The following is a 12,972-nucleotide window of genomic DNA, read 5'->3' on the forward strand; positions in this document are numbered from 1 at the left end:
AGTCAGCCAAGATCCTTGATCAGGTCCTTGAGAAGTTTATAACAGGTATCCAAAAGGTGTCAACCATACCAACTCAGTCTTTTCCCATTAATTTCATCCCAGTGATTTCTGTAACCCAGCCACGATCTAGCCCACAGAAACTCTCATTATGGGACTGAAGGCGCCACCGGAAACAGGAGGCAGCAGCAGTGCTCTGCTTAACTTGGTTTGGTTTCTGGTTGAGAATACAAAGCTCAAGCGGAAAGCAGAGCGAGGCCGACAAGGGTGGAGGATCAGATAGCTCCTGCTGGGGTGCTTATTAATGATTCAACAAGGGCGAGCGCACGGGGCAGCCGCCACTCCTCACCGACGCTGCTCCTGAGCAACATGGACCGGCTGAGCACCGCGGAGGCCGAAGACAGCATGTTCACTAGCATTTCTCTAGTGGATGACACAGGTGAGAAGTGGAGGGGTGCTCAGACAGACAGTTCTGTGGCTGTAAAGGGTTAAAAATAACCCTTATTATCTTTTTTCTAACAGCAGAGCATACTCATTGGAGAAGACTTAAAAAAAATGTAGCTATAAAAGTCAAAATAAGAGCAGTTTTTCTCCTTTATTTTAAATTATTAATGGATAGCCAAGGTTTCCATGGTTACATTCATTAGATGGACTTTAAAAAAATAAGGAACAATAATTGAAAAACAAAAATTTCCTACCTCACAAGACATGACCTCAAAGTTATTATTATTGTTCTTTTGTTCATTTCTTCTCTATCAACATTTTTATTATTTCCGAAAAATAACCTTGAATATGCTCCAACCTGCTTTCAGACCTGTGTCAGAAATGTTTAGTTTTAAGCAAGGACAAAGTTTGCTGAATTTAACAAGGGAAAAAGAAAGCCAGAACTGTTTGTCACTTATTCAACATCTCAGAGAAAAGAGACATTACTAAACTATCCGGAGCTATCCAGAACTACAACCCCCTAAAGCCTGTGTGTGCGTGTGTGTGTGTGTGTGTGTGTGTGTGCGCGCGCGTACGCGCGCGCGCTCCTGTGGTGATTTTCTAAGTCTCTCTAGCACAATCATGGTAAGAAGCCAGCAGGACTGCAGCTAAGCCACGGTGTTACTGATTGTGATTAGCAGGGAGCAAAGCATGAATACTTGATATCGATTGCCCTTTCATGCAGCCGAGCTTCATGAAAGCTTCATGAACTTTCTCCTCAAACACTCAAATTCAAAAGGAGTCTCTCTCAAGTGCAGTCAGACAATGAACACAAATGCCAGGCGGCCGGGAGGGCCGCTCTAAACGTGCTGGGGTCTTAGGAATTCAAAGAGTATTTTGTACCTTCCTACAGAGAAGAAAGGTACAGGGTGCGAGGCTGGGGATGGAACGGTGTACCGTTTGCTGTCTTTCACAGCACCGAAGAAAGCAGGAGAGGAAACAAAGACAGACAGGAAGCCGGGTTGGTGGCTTCCGGAAGGCTGAATGAACAGTGATGGCGCACACCGAGTCCGGTACTCTGGCCCGGGTGGCTCCCATGTGGAGCCAGGCCATACTCTCAGTGCACTGCGAAGTGAGCTGAGTCTGAGAAAAGGGAAACTTTCTGAACTCCGACCCTTATTCACCCCTAATTATTATTTACAAATAAAATGTTATGTAAATGTTAAAACTTCAGCTACTTAACATGTTCTTATGAGAACACTTAAAGCCCACCCCCTTAGTAATTTGGAGTATATAATATGCTGTTATTAACTACAATCAACATGATCTACATTAGATTTCTTAAATTTACTTATTACTGCTATATTATTTTTCATCTTTTAACCAGGATCTCCCCTGACCTTCCTGGCTTCCAACCCCATTTCCGCCCTCTGTTTCTGTAAGCTGGACATTCTTAGATACCTTCTATAAGTAAGAGAAGATAGCATTTACCTTTCTGTGTCTGGCTCTTTTCACACCACAAAATCACTCCAAGCTTATCCCTGTTAACACAGCTGGTGGGATTTTTCTTCTTTTTTAAGGCTATTTAACTGTTAATGTATACCACCTTAACAGTACACCCAGATGTTAATGTGTCTTCTATTTCTCAAATCTGTTCCCACTTCTGTATTTTAATCCTAGCAAAGGTCTCTGCCACCCCTCCCTGTTGTTACCTATGCCACCTATCCCGTGACCCCCTCAAAATCTGACGGACTGGATTTTTGTTGGCGCTGCCATCAAAATGTTGCCTAACTAAGTATGACCTTCTCCTGCCCTGCTTCCTCTGTCACCCCTTCTGGGCAGCCACGACACCACCCAGTCAGTTGTCCTTTCTAGTCCACCTCTTATCTCTTCACTCACAGTGTCTCCCTCTCCATCCCTGTTGACTAAAGGTCAAGACATTTAGTTGTTATTCAGAGTTTCTACTTCCTGGATCCACCTGTCTCTTCAGTGTCATTTCCTGACACATCATATGGGCTCGCTGGGAGACACTTAATGTTCCTTCTACAGGATGACCATTTCATGCCTCCGAGCTTTGAGTGGGTCTTCTCATAGCCCAAAATAAAGCCACCCACCTCTGTCTTTACCTGGCTAACTCCTCCTTTCCCTTAAGATCACAGTCAAGCAGCCTCTCCTCTAGAAATCTTTCCTGATCGACTCAGATCGGCTACTTTTCCTCTTTCCTCCTTAAGGACCTTGAGTGCACCGTATCAGTATTGCTGAGTAGTACTGTGATAGCTCTGTCAGCCGTCCAGGATCTAGACCCCCATGTGAGGCAAGCCTGTGAGGGAGTTTCTGGATTGGGTTAACTGAGGCGAGAGACCCACCCGAAATGTGGTGGGCACCATTCCACAGTCTAGAATCTAAGGCTGAATAAACAGGAGAAATGAGCTGAGCAGTCTTTCTGCTTCCAGACTGCAGATGCAGCGAGGTCAGCTGCCTCCTAACCTGGCTGCCATGCACCCTGTACCAAGATGGACTGTGGCCTCAAACTGTGAATCCAAACAGACACTTCCTCTCTTAAGCTGTTTCTAGTCAGGTATTTGCTCATAACATGGAAAGTAAGCGACACCAGCATAGTGCACATATGTATGATGTAAGCGACACAAGCCCATTGTATATACATAGGATGTGCATGTATATCTCACTCAATGGACTGTGAGCATCTAGAAGACACAGAGCACATCCTTTCTCTCCCTCTTCTTCCTACTTCTCTCTACCTTGTGATCCCTACCTGAAACCCCCAAACCAGGAACGGAAATCCAACCTCCCTGTCCTCTCTGCCCAGTCATTGAGTTTTTATTAACCAATCAGAGATAATTAGGGAACATTGTTAACCCAACACTGATACAGGAGATTCTTCATAGAAATGATAATGCACATGTCTGGACTGCAACCAAATTTTGGGGCACAGAAATTAGCATCTGAACACACAGTGCACAAGACCATCCCCCAACAGTTAACTATTCCTGAAAAAAAAAAAAACCAAACAAAACAAAAAACCAATTCATTACAAAACAAAGAAAGTAATTGATGCAAAAATACTCAATAAAATACTCGGAAACCGAATTCAAGAACACATCAAAGAGATCATCCATTGTGACCAAGTTGGCTTCATTCCAGGTATGCAGGGGTGGTTCAATATATGGAAATCCATCAATGTAATCTACCATATAAACAAGATGAAAGAAAAGACCACATGATAATCTCATTAGATGCTGAAAAAGCATTTGATAAAATCCAACATTCATTTATGTTTAAAGTCCTGGAGAGATCAGGGGTACAAGGCACTTACCTAAACATAGAAAAGGCAATATACAGCAAGCCTATAGTCAACATCAGACTCAATGGAGAGAAACTCAAATCAATCCCACTGAAATCAGGGACAAGGCAAGGCTGCCCACTCTTTAACATAGTACTTGAAGTCCTTGCTAGAGCAATAAGACAACTAAAGGAGATCAAGGGGATTCAGTTCGGAAAGGAAGAAGTCAAAGTATCACTACTTGCAGATGATATGATAGTATGCATGAGTGACCCCAAAAATTCTACCAGAGAACTTCTACAGCTGATAAACACCTTCAGCCAAGTGGCTGGATACAAAATCAACTAAAAAAAAAAAAATCAGTAGTCCTCCTGTATACAAAAGACAAAAGGGCTGAGAAAGAAATTAGGAAAACAACACCCTTCGCAATAGCCATTAATAACATAAAGTACGTTGGTGTGACCCTAACCAAGCAAGTCAAAGACTTGTATGAAAAAAAAAAAACTTTCAGTCTCTGAAGAAAGAAATAGAAGATCTCAGAAGATGGAAAGATCTCTCATGTTTATGGCTTGGCAGGATTAACATAGTAAAAATGGCTATTTTACCTAAAGCAATCTACAGATTCAATGCAATTCCCATCAAATTACCAACACAATTCTTTACAGACCTTGAAAGAAAAAGTCTCAACGTCATATTCAATAACAAGAAACCCAGAATCTCTAAAATAAACCTCTACAATAAAAGATCTTCTGGAAGTATCTCCATCCCTGATCTCAAGCTGTACTATAGAGCAACAGTAATAAAAACTGCATGGTACTGGCATAGAAACAGAATGGTAGATCAATGGAATCGAATAGAAGACCCAGAAATAAACCCACACACATCTGATTTTTGACAAAGATGTCAAAACCATACAACGGAGAAAAGATAGCATCTTCAACAAACTGGATGCCTACATGTAGAAAAATGCAAATAGACACATACTTATCACCCTGCACAAAACTAAAATCCAAGTTGATCAAAGACCTCAATATAAAAACAAACACACTAAACCTGTTAGAAGAAAAAGTGGGGAAGAGCCTTGAACTCATTGGCACAGAAAACAGCTTCCTGAACAGAACACCAACAGCACAGGCTCTAAGAGCAACAATCAATAAATGGGACCTCATGAAACTGAAAAGCTTCTAAAGCAAAGGACATTGTCATCAGAACAAAACAACAGCTTACAGATTGGGAAAGGATCTTCACCAACTCTATATCTGACAGAGGGCCAATATCCAGAATATATAAAGAACTTAAGTGTTTAACTTAACAAATCAAGTAATCCAATTAAAAAATGGGGTACAGAACTAAACAGAGAATTCTCAATAGAGGAATATTGAGTTGCAGAAAAACACTTAAAGAAATGCTCAACATCCTTAGTCATCAGGGAAATGCAAATCAAAACAACCTTGAGATTTCACCTTACACCCATCAGAATGGTTAAGATTAAAAACTCAAGTGACAACACATGCTGGAGAGGATGTGGAGAAAGAGGAACCCTCCTCCATTGCTGGTGGGAATGTAAATTTGTACAACCACTTTGGAAACCAATCTGACATTTTCTCAGAAAATTAGGAATAGTGACCTCAAAATCCAGCTATACCACTCCTAGGCACATATCCAAAATATGCTCAACCATACAAAGACATTTGCTCAACTATGTTCATAGCAGCTTTATTTGTAATTGCCAGAAAAATGGAAACAACCCAGATGCCCCTCAGTTGAGGGATGGATACAGAAATTATGGTACATTTATACAATGGAATACTACTCAGCAACGAAAAACAAAGAAATCATGAAATTTGCAGGCAAATGGTGGGATCTAGAAATGATTATCCTGAGTGAGGTATCCCAGAAACAGAAAGACACACATGGTATATACTCACTCATAAGTGGATATTAGACATATAATATAGGATAACCATACTAAAATCTGTACACCTAAAGAAACTAATCAAGAAGGAGGACTCTGGCTAAGGTGCTCAATCCCCATTCAGAAAGAGGATGACATCAGAAGAGGGAGAAAACATGGAACAGGACAGGAGCCTACCACAGAAGGCCTCTGAAAGGCTCTACCCAGCAGGGTGTCAAAGTAGATCCTGAGGCTCATAGCCAAACTTTTTGCAGAGCGCAGGGAATCTTTTTTTTTATGTTAAAACCCATTGTTTATTCAATAAATTTTAATTTTCTCAAAATACCAGGTATTGCTTTACTTAGTCCCTTCACAATGAAATCCAAACTTATAAACATTCTTTATCATATTTCCTGAAAGCTCGATGACAAAGAAATGTTATTTTCAGAAGTCTATATAGTATAGTGAAGATTCATGCCTTATTTGTCTAATCTTACATGTCAATTTAATCCCTTGTGCTGATGGCGAACATGTCTTTGTAAGGACTCCATACAAGCCACATTCTTTCCCTTTTGCACACATTCCCAAAACACTGCGTAGGCATGTCACATGGATCTCTTTTAGAAGAATCGCATTTCATGGCATTTAAATTTATTTAAGTTATAGTGAGTTACATCTGAAATTAACACCTTCTTAGGGTTCTTACCAATAATGTGATATTGTGAAATTACACCATAGAATCACTAGTTAGAAGTGTTAAAACAAATTAATAATCCCTAGAAGCAATTTTGTATCATTTTGAGATATTTTCCAGTATAATATTTTAGAGAAATGATTACAGTATTTTCTCTTTATTTTATTCTTTTTTTAATTTTAATTTTTATTATTAGTTACATTTTATTAACTCTGTATCCCAGCTATATCCCACTTCCTCATTACTTCCCAATCCCACCCTCCCTCCCTCATCTCCTCCCTGCCCCTTTCCAAGTCCACTATTTGGGGAAGACCTCCTCCCTTTTTATCTGACCCTGTTTTATCAGGTATCTTCAGGACTGGCTGCAAAGTCCTCCTCTGTGGCCTAGCAGGACTGCTTCTCCCTTGGGGGGTGGGGAGGTCAAAGAGCCTGCCATTGAGTTCCCATCAGAAATAGTATAGTTCCTGTTCCCCTTACTTTGGGAAACCAATGGTTACTGAGCTACCATGGGCTACATCTGAGCAGAGGTTCTAGGTTATATCCATACATGGTCCTCGGTGGAGTGTCAGTCTCAAAAAAGACCCCTGTGCCCAGATATATATGCTCCTTGTGGAGCTCCTATCCTTTCCACATCATACTAACTCCCCCTTCTTCCATATAATTGAGTGCAGGGAATCCTATGAAAGAAGGGAGAGATAGAAAGAGCTAGAGGGAACAAGAACCTCACAAGGAGAACAACAGAACCAAAAAATCTGAGCACAGTGGTCTTTTCTGAGACTGATAATCCAAACAAGGACCATGCATGGAGATAACTTTGAACCCCTGCACAGAAGTAGCCCATGACAGCGCAGTGTCCAAGAGGATTCCCCAGTAAGAGGAACAGGAACTGTCTCTGCCATGAACTCGTGGGCTGGTTCTTTGCTCACCTCCCCCTGATGGGGGAGCATCCTTACCAGGCCACAGAGGAATACAAAGAAGCCAGTCCTGATGAGACCTGATAGACTAGGGTCAGATGGAAGGGGAAGAGGACCTACCCTATCATTGGAGTGGGGGAGGGGCATAAGAGAAGAAGAGGGAGGAAGGGTGGGATTGGAAGGGATGGGGGAGGGGTCTACACCTGGGATACAAAGTGAATAAACTGTAATTAATAAAAAGAAATAAAAAGGTTGACAAAAAACCAAAACAAAGCAAAAAAAAAGTCACAAAAGTAAATATGTGAAGTAAGCCCACGTCTTCTTAGCTAGTCTTTTACTGAGAAGTGAGAGCATGAGGTTGGTAGATGGCTCTTTCACTCTTTCTTCCTCTTCCACAGAGTTCTCTAAACCCTGAGGAGAGTGATTTGATGGAGACATCTTTTTTAGTCTAAATGCCCTACAGGTTTTTGAGATGAGCGTTCCCGAGGTCTCTCACCCTCAGCACATTTTCTGGCTCTGGGTCTCTGTATTTGCTCCCATCTACTGCGTCTCTGATGGTGGCTGAGCAAGGCACTGATCTGTGAGTGTACTAGACTATTATTAGGGGTCATTTTATTGCTGTGTTCCCTAAAGCAGGACAGTAGAATTTCGTTTTGCCCTAGGTCCTCAGCCTATCTAGCTGCAGGTCCTTGGCCACCCATGCATCGTTGAGTATGACCTCCATGTCATGGAGTGGGCCTTAGCATGGATCATTTATTGTCTATTATTTATTGGTTATTCCCGGAAGCTTTGTGCTACTACCTCACCAGCTTATTTTACAAGTCTCTGTGTGCAATGAGTAGTGTAGGCGTTGTCTTCAGCAACAGGCCTTCACTGTCAGTTTGTGAAGAAAACCGATGACCTTAGCCTGAGCTATTTGGGGGCTCTCACAGGACCCCTTGGCCAACAATTCAATCAGATATGACCCAGTCCTGGTACTGGAAGCTTCCTTTGGTGACAAGAGAAGTCCAAATGGGGCTCAGTTCCCCCATTATTTGGTGATTTTATTTAGATCACCTTCATATATGTGTATATTTTAGGAAGCTTCTGCTGTATTAGGTTTTCTTATGACACTTCAAATGGCTTTTATTTTTAGCTGTCTCTTCCAATATTCCCTCCCTCAACCTGCCTACCCTTCCTCTCCCTGTTTGATCTTTCAGTTCCAGCCATTTTCCCAACCTTGTCTTTCTTTAATTACCTATTCTATTTTCCCTTCCTAGGGAGATCCATCCCCCCCCTAACCGCGGTGGTTACACAGAGCTTGTCTATCAATGGCTTACCAGCTGACACCCACATCTAAGTGCACACACACTATTCTAGTCTTGCTGGGTCTGGGTTATCTCACTCAACATGTTGTTGTTGTTTCTAGTTCTATCCATTTACCTGTGAATTTCATGCTTTCATCTTTTAACAGCCAAGTAATATTACTTGTATAAATATTATCACATATTCTCATTCACTCATCTGTTGATGGACATCTAGGTAGTTTGTAATTTCTGGGTTTTATGAATAGAGCAGCAATGAACATGGTTGTGCAAGTGTAGTAGGAAGTAGAGTCTTTTGCATATAACTGGAGCTTGAACTAAGTCTAGTCTCTGGTTCCTGAAGAACTGCTGCACAGATTTCTATAGTGGCTATACACGTTTTCATTCCCATCAACAGTGGGCGAATGTTCCTCTTACTGCACATCCTCACCATGGCAGTATGAATTGCCATTTGTTTATATTGATTTTGCCTGTTGTGACCCGTGAGAGATAAAATCTTCCAAGTATCTACCTGGTGCAAGGATACTGAGCATTTCTTTAAATGTTTCTTAGCCATTTGAGATTCCTCTATTGAGAATTCTCAGCTTAGTTCTGTATCCCCTTTATAATTTGGTTATTTTTTGACATCCAGTTTTTTGACTTCTTTATATCCCTTAGATATTAGCCCTTTATTGGATGTGTAGTTGCTAACAATCTTTTTCCATTCTGTAGCCTGCCATGTTGTCTGAATTATGATGTTGTTTGCTGTACAGAAGCATTTCAATTTCATGAAATCCCATTTATTGGTTCTTGTTCTTAGTGCCTGTTATACAATACATATTTATAAAAGATCAAAACTGCTTTATGGGAGCAAGGAATCGATCCTAACATGTGAGTGTATTTTGAGAAGCTCTTGAGCACAGGTGCTTATGTTATGCTCAGCTGGCATTTTAGTGATGCATGTAAAAAGTTGTCTTAGAAAAATAAATTCTAGGAAGTGGGGAATCCAGCCATTGGAGCATGAGGAATGAGGAGAAAGCAGGTGACACAGCTACCCTCAGAGCAATCTGGTCTTGCCACGTTGTTTTCCTAGTATACCATAAAGATCAATTTATGGAAAATTTAAAAGTATTCTGAAATGAATTCTCTCTTTTTAAAAAAATATTTATTTTGTGTGTATTTTTCCTATTTAAAAATTTATACATGGTTTTAATGTATAAAATAGTGTTTTATAATTTTAAGACAACATTTTGAAGAAGTGTGCAGAGAGTCTAATTCTACTGCTTTGAATTGCTCAAATCTTTCGTTTGCATTCACTTCATTTCTGTAAATTGCTCTCCAGTAAGAATAAGGCAGGGGTGAACAACAAGGCATACTAGAACAGTTCTCTATTCATGCATCACTTTAATAACAGATGCTTAATGAGCTCTCTTTCTACCAGACACTTGAGAATATCTGGTAAACTTAGAAAGTCTGATCTGAGCTGCAGGCCAACTTTCCCAGCAGTGAGAGCTGAAGAAGAGTTGGGTGTCTGGAGCTCCTAGAGTATCACTTTAACTCCTCTGAGGAGTTAGGTGTTTGCAACCCAACACTGGCATTCTCAATCCTGAGTCAGTCATATGTTTCCACTGCTGCTACAGTATGGAGATGAAGTCTGAAGTGGAAAGGTTGAATCTGATTCACAGTTTCAGAGATTTTAGTCTACCGTCAGCTGCCGCCATTGTTTTGGGGTCCATGGCAGAGCAGAACCACCAAGGAGACCAGAGTCGCTCACCACACTGCTGTGGAAATAGATAGCAAATCAAGAAGGAGGCTGCAGCTAAGACGTCCTCGGGACCTCAACCCCAGTGACCCAGCTGCTTCAGCCAGGTGCCATGTCATAATACTGCTTTCAACGTAAGACTCTACCAATGGTCTAATCAATGATGAGTCAGATTTAGAGTGTCTGCTCTGAACTTCAGGCTGACTCCCTCATGATTCGATCACTTTTTATTGATTAGATGTTAGCTGGACCAAGCCTTCAACCCATGAGCCTTTCAGGAGAGCACTACATACAAACCATTATATCATGATCCCCAAACCAAAACCCATGTTAAGATCATAACTATAGCATCTTCATGTGAGATACTATGAGAAAGTAATGGTGTAGAAGTCAGTTGTCATTTTACTTGTTCTTCTAAACCACCTTCCACACGTTTTAACATTCTAACATTTACTTATTTATTTTTACGTGTGTGTACATGTGTATGTGTACATGCATGTGGGTATGTGTGTGGAGGGCAGAGTGAGACTTTTGGAAATCAATTCTCCCGCCATGTGGGTGTCCCAGGATTGAACTCAGGCTCGATAGCAGGCTGAGCTGTGTCTCAGGCCTGTCCTACACCCATTTAAACTGTATTCACCCCATTTGGTCTCACTTGCACCCTTTTAATGGAGGTTGAGGAGTAAACCATAACTGTGAAAAATGGCTCCAAAGAGGGCTATGTACTCTTCGGCCCTTACTCTGCCTCTTAGGCTCTCTCACTGCTCTCCGTGGCCTTCTCTCCATGTCCCCACTCTCCTATGGGTTCTGGCCACTGCATCTCATGTCTGCTGTGGGTTGAATATGAAATTGCTCCCACAGTGTCCTGTGCCAGAACCCTTGGTCTTCACCTGGTGGCGCTGTTTTGGGAGTTGGTGCACTCATTAAGAGGTAGGTGCTGGCTGGAAGGTGTGGGCCAGAATCATTAGGGCTACACTCGGTGGTTCATGGTCTAGCCTCACTTCCTGTTCCTTCCCTACTTCCTGACTGAGGTTATAATGGGATCATTTCCTCACCTTCCTCCCAATGATGGACTTGAGCAGTAAGCTGAAATAAACCCTTACTCCCATAAATTGTTTCTTATCGGGTATGTGGTCACAGCAGGAGGAAACATATAATGAGTATAATTCCTGGCCTTAACATCTTCTGACTTCAGGCTACTTTCTCATGGCAGTGGTTCTCAACCTTCCTAATGCCGAGACCTTTTAGTACAGTTTCTCATGTTGTGGTGACCCAAATTATTTCATTGCTACTTCATAACTATAATTTTTGTCACTTTTAGGAATCTTAATATAAATATCTGATATGCAGGATATCTGACCCACGGGTTGAGAACTGCTGCCCTAAGGTAGACTTAGGGATAAAGAAAGAAACCCTTGACTGATCAGAGCACAACAGTTTTGTGGAAGAGTTTAACTTTATCTCTTTAAAGTGCTGATTTAAATCATGGCAACCAAGTCTGCTGGCTAGTCACATCGCTCCAAGGCTAATGTCTCCATTGCCTGTCATTTGGTTATGGGAAGTGCCTTTCCCTTAGGAACACCTGAATGATGATAATACTTGCAAGTGCTGAAGCTGAGGTCCTTAGGATTAGATCTGGGCTCAGCTGGCTGTGGCAGCTAACACTGGGGGTCACTCAGTCCCTCCATATGTGGCTCCATCGTCAGCTCCCCGCTGACAACAACACTGCATGGTGTGGCTTGCCACAGCGTCTTCTAGTTCTTCTCTACCCTTCGGTGGCATCAGCTGCGTGAAATGATTTCAATCCTCTTCTTGAGCCACTCAGGGTTCTGGTTATACAGTGCATTCTGGAGACAGTGAAGTCACTCAAATGTTTTTCTGTTTTGGAATTTGTTTGGTGACAGATGATTGAAAAGGGACGTTATTGCTATGCACAAAAACCCATTAGCAAGGGCGTGAAATCCACCCAGCCTTCTTAGAATGATGAGGCTCTATTCAGACCAGATCACTCTGATTTCTTCTATCAATAGCCAATGCTGCCTATGACCAGATCAACAGATTCAGCCAGTTTTTGAGAGGCATACATTATTTTGCATTTTTTATTTGGTATGCTTACAGAAATTTTTTCATAAAGTTTTTTTTTGTACCGATTACTACTCCCATGTGGCAATGAATTCCTATACTATTATATAAAGCAACACCATTGCAGATTGTGTTCAGAGATTCAGTAGCTGTTTAGCTGGGCAGTTTCTCTCCACACAGGCAGCCTTGGATGCTGATGTTGCCTGATTGTTGAGATGGGGCTGTCAATCAGAGCTCTCAAACACAGCCTTTTCAGGACAATGGTTTCTGGGAAGTCCTGTTTCTTCTTGGTGATGAGTTTTCCCTGGAGCCAGTCACATTCCATGGGAGGAAGCAATCCAAACTTGTTCAGATTCAAAGGGGGAAGGAATCTAGGCAACAATGCTCGAGAGAGGATGCCAAACAATTCACTATTCTTTTACTTAGTAAGTTGGTTCTCTGGACATGATGAAAAGGCAGTTTCAAGTTTTTCAAATTCAGAATACCCTCAGCTTCTTTAAACACCCTCCCTTTGAAGTCTCAGTTAGTGTGATATCATGTGCAGGCTGAGGATGTGAGGTCTTGGTGAAACCCACAGGCATACACAGCCCCTCAGGTTCAGCCCTGAAGGATGCTGGTCTGT

General features: G+C 41.7%; 1 protein-coding gene across 2 annotated transcripts in view; it reads left to right on the forward strand.

Moving 5' to 3' along the window:
• The first annotated feature begins 281 nt into the window (after positions 1–281).
• The window catches only part of Scoc (short coiled-coil protein), a 78,484-nt gene continuing 65,793 nt past the window's right edge, over positions 282–12,972 (forward strand). The window contains exon 1 of one of the 2 annotated variants that reach the window (XM_060392400.1): positions 282–436. In XM_060392400.1, the coding sequence (XP_060248383.1) occupies positions 367–436 (70 nt within the window). In that variant the 5' untranslated portion in view covers positions 282–366. The remainder of the gene's footprint in view (positions 437–12,972) is intronic. The other variant, XM_060392401.1, reaches the window with a different exon arrangement.

The sequence above is a fragment of the Meriones unguiculatus genome, chromosome 10, assembly GCF_030254825.1.
Source record: "Meriones unguiculatus strain TT.TT164.6M chromosome 10, Bangor_MerUng_6.1, whole genome shotgun sequence".
NCBI lineage: Eukaryota > Metazoa > Chordata > Mammalia > Rodentia > Muridae > Meriones > Meriones unguiculatus.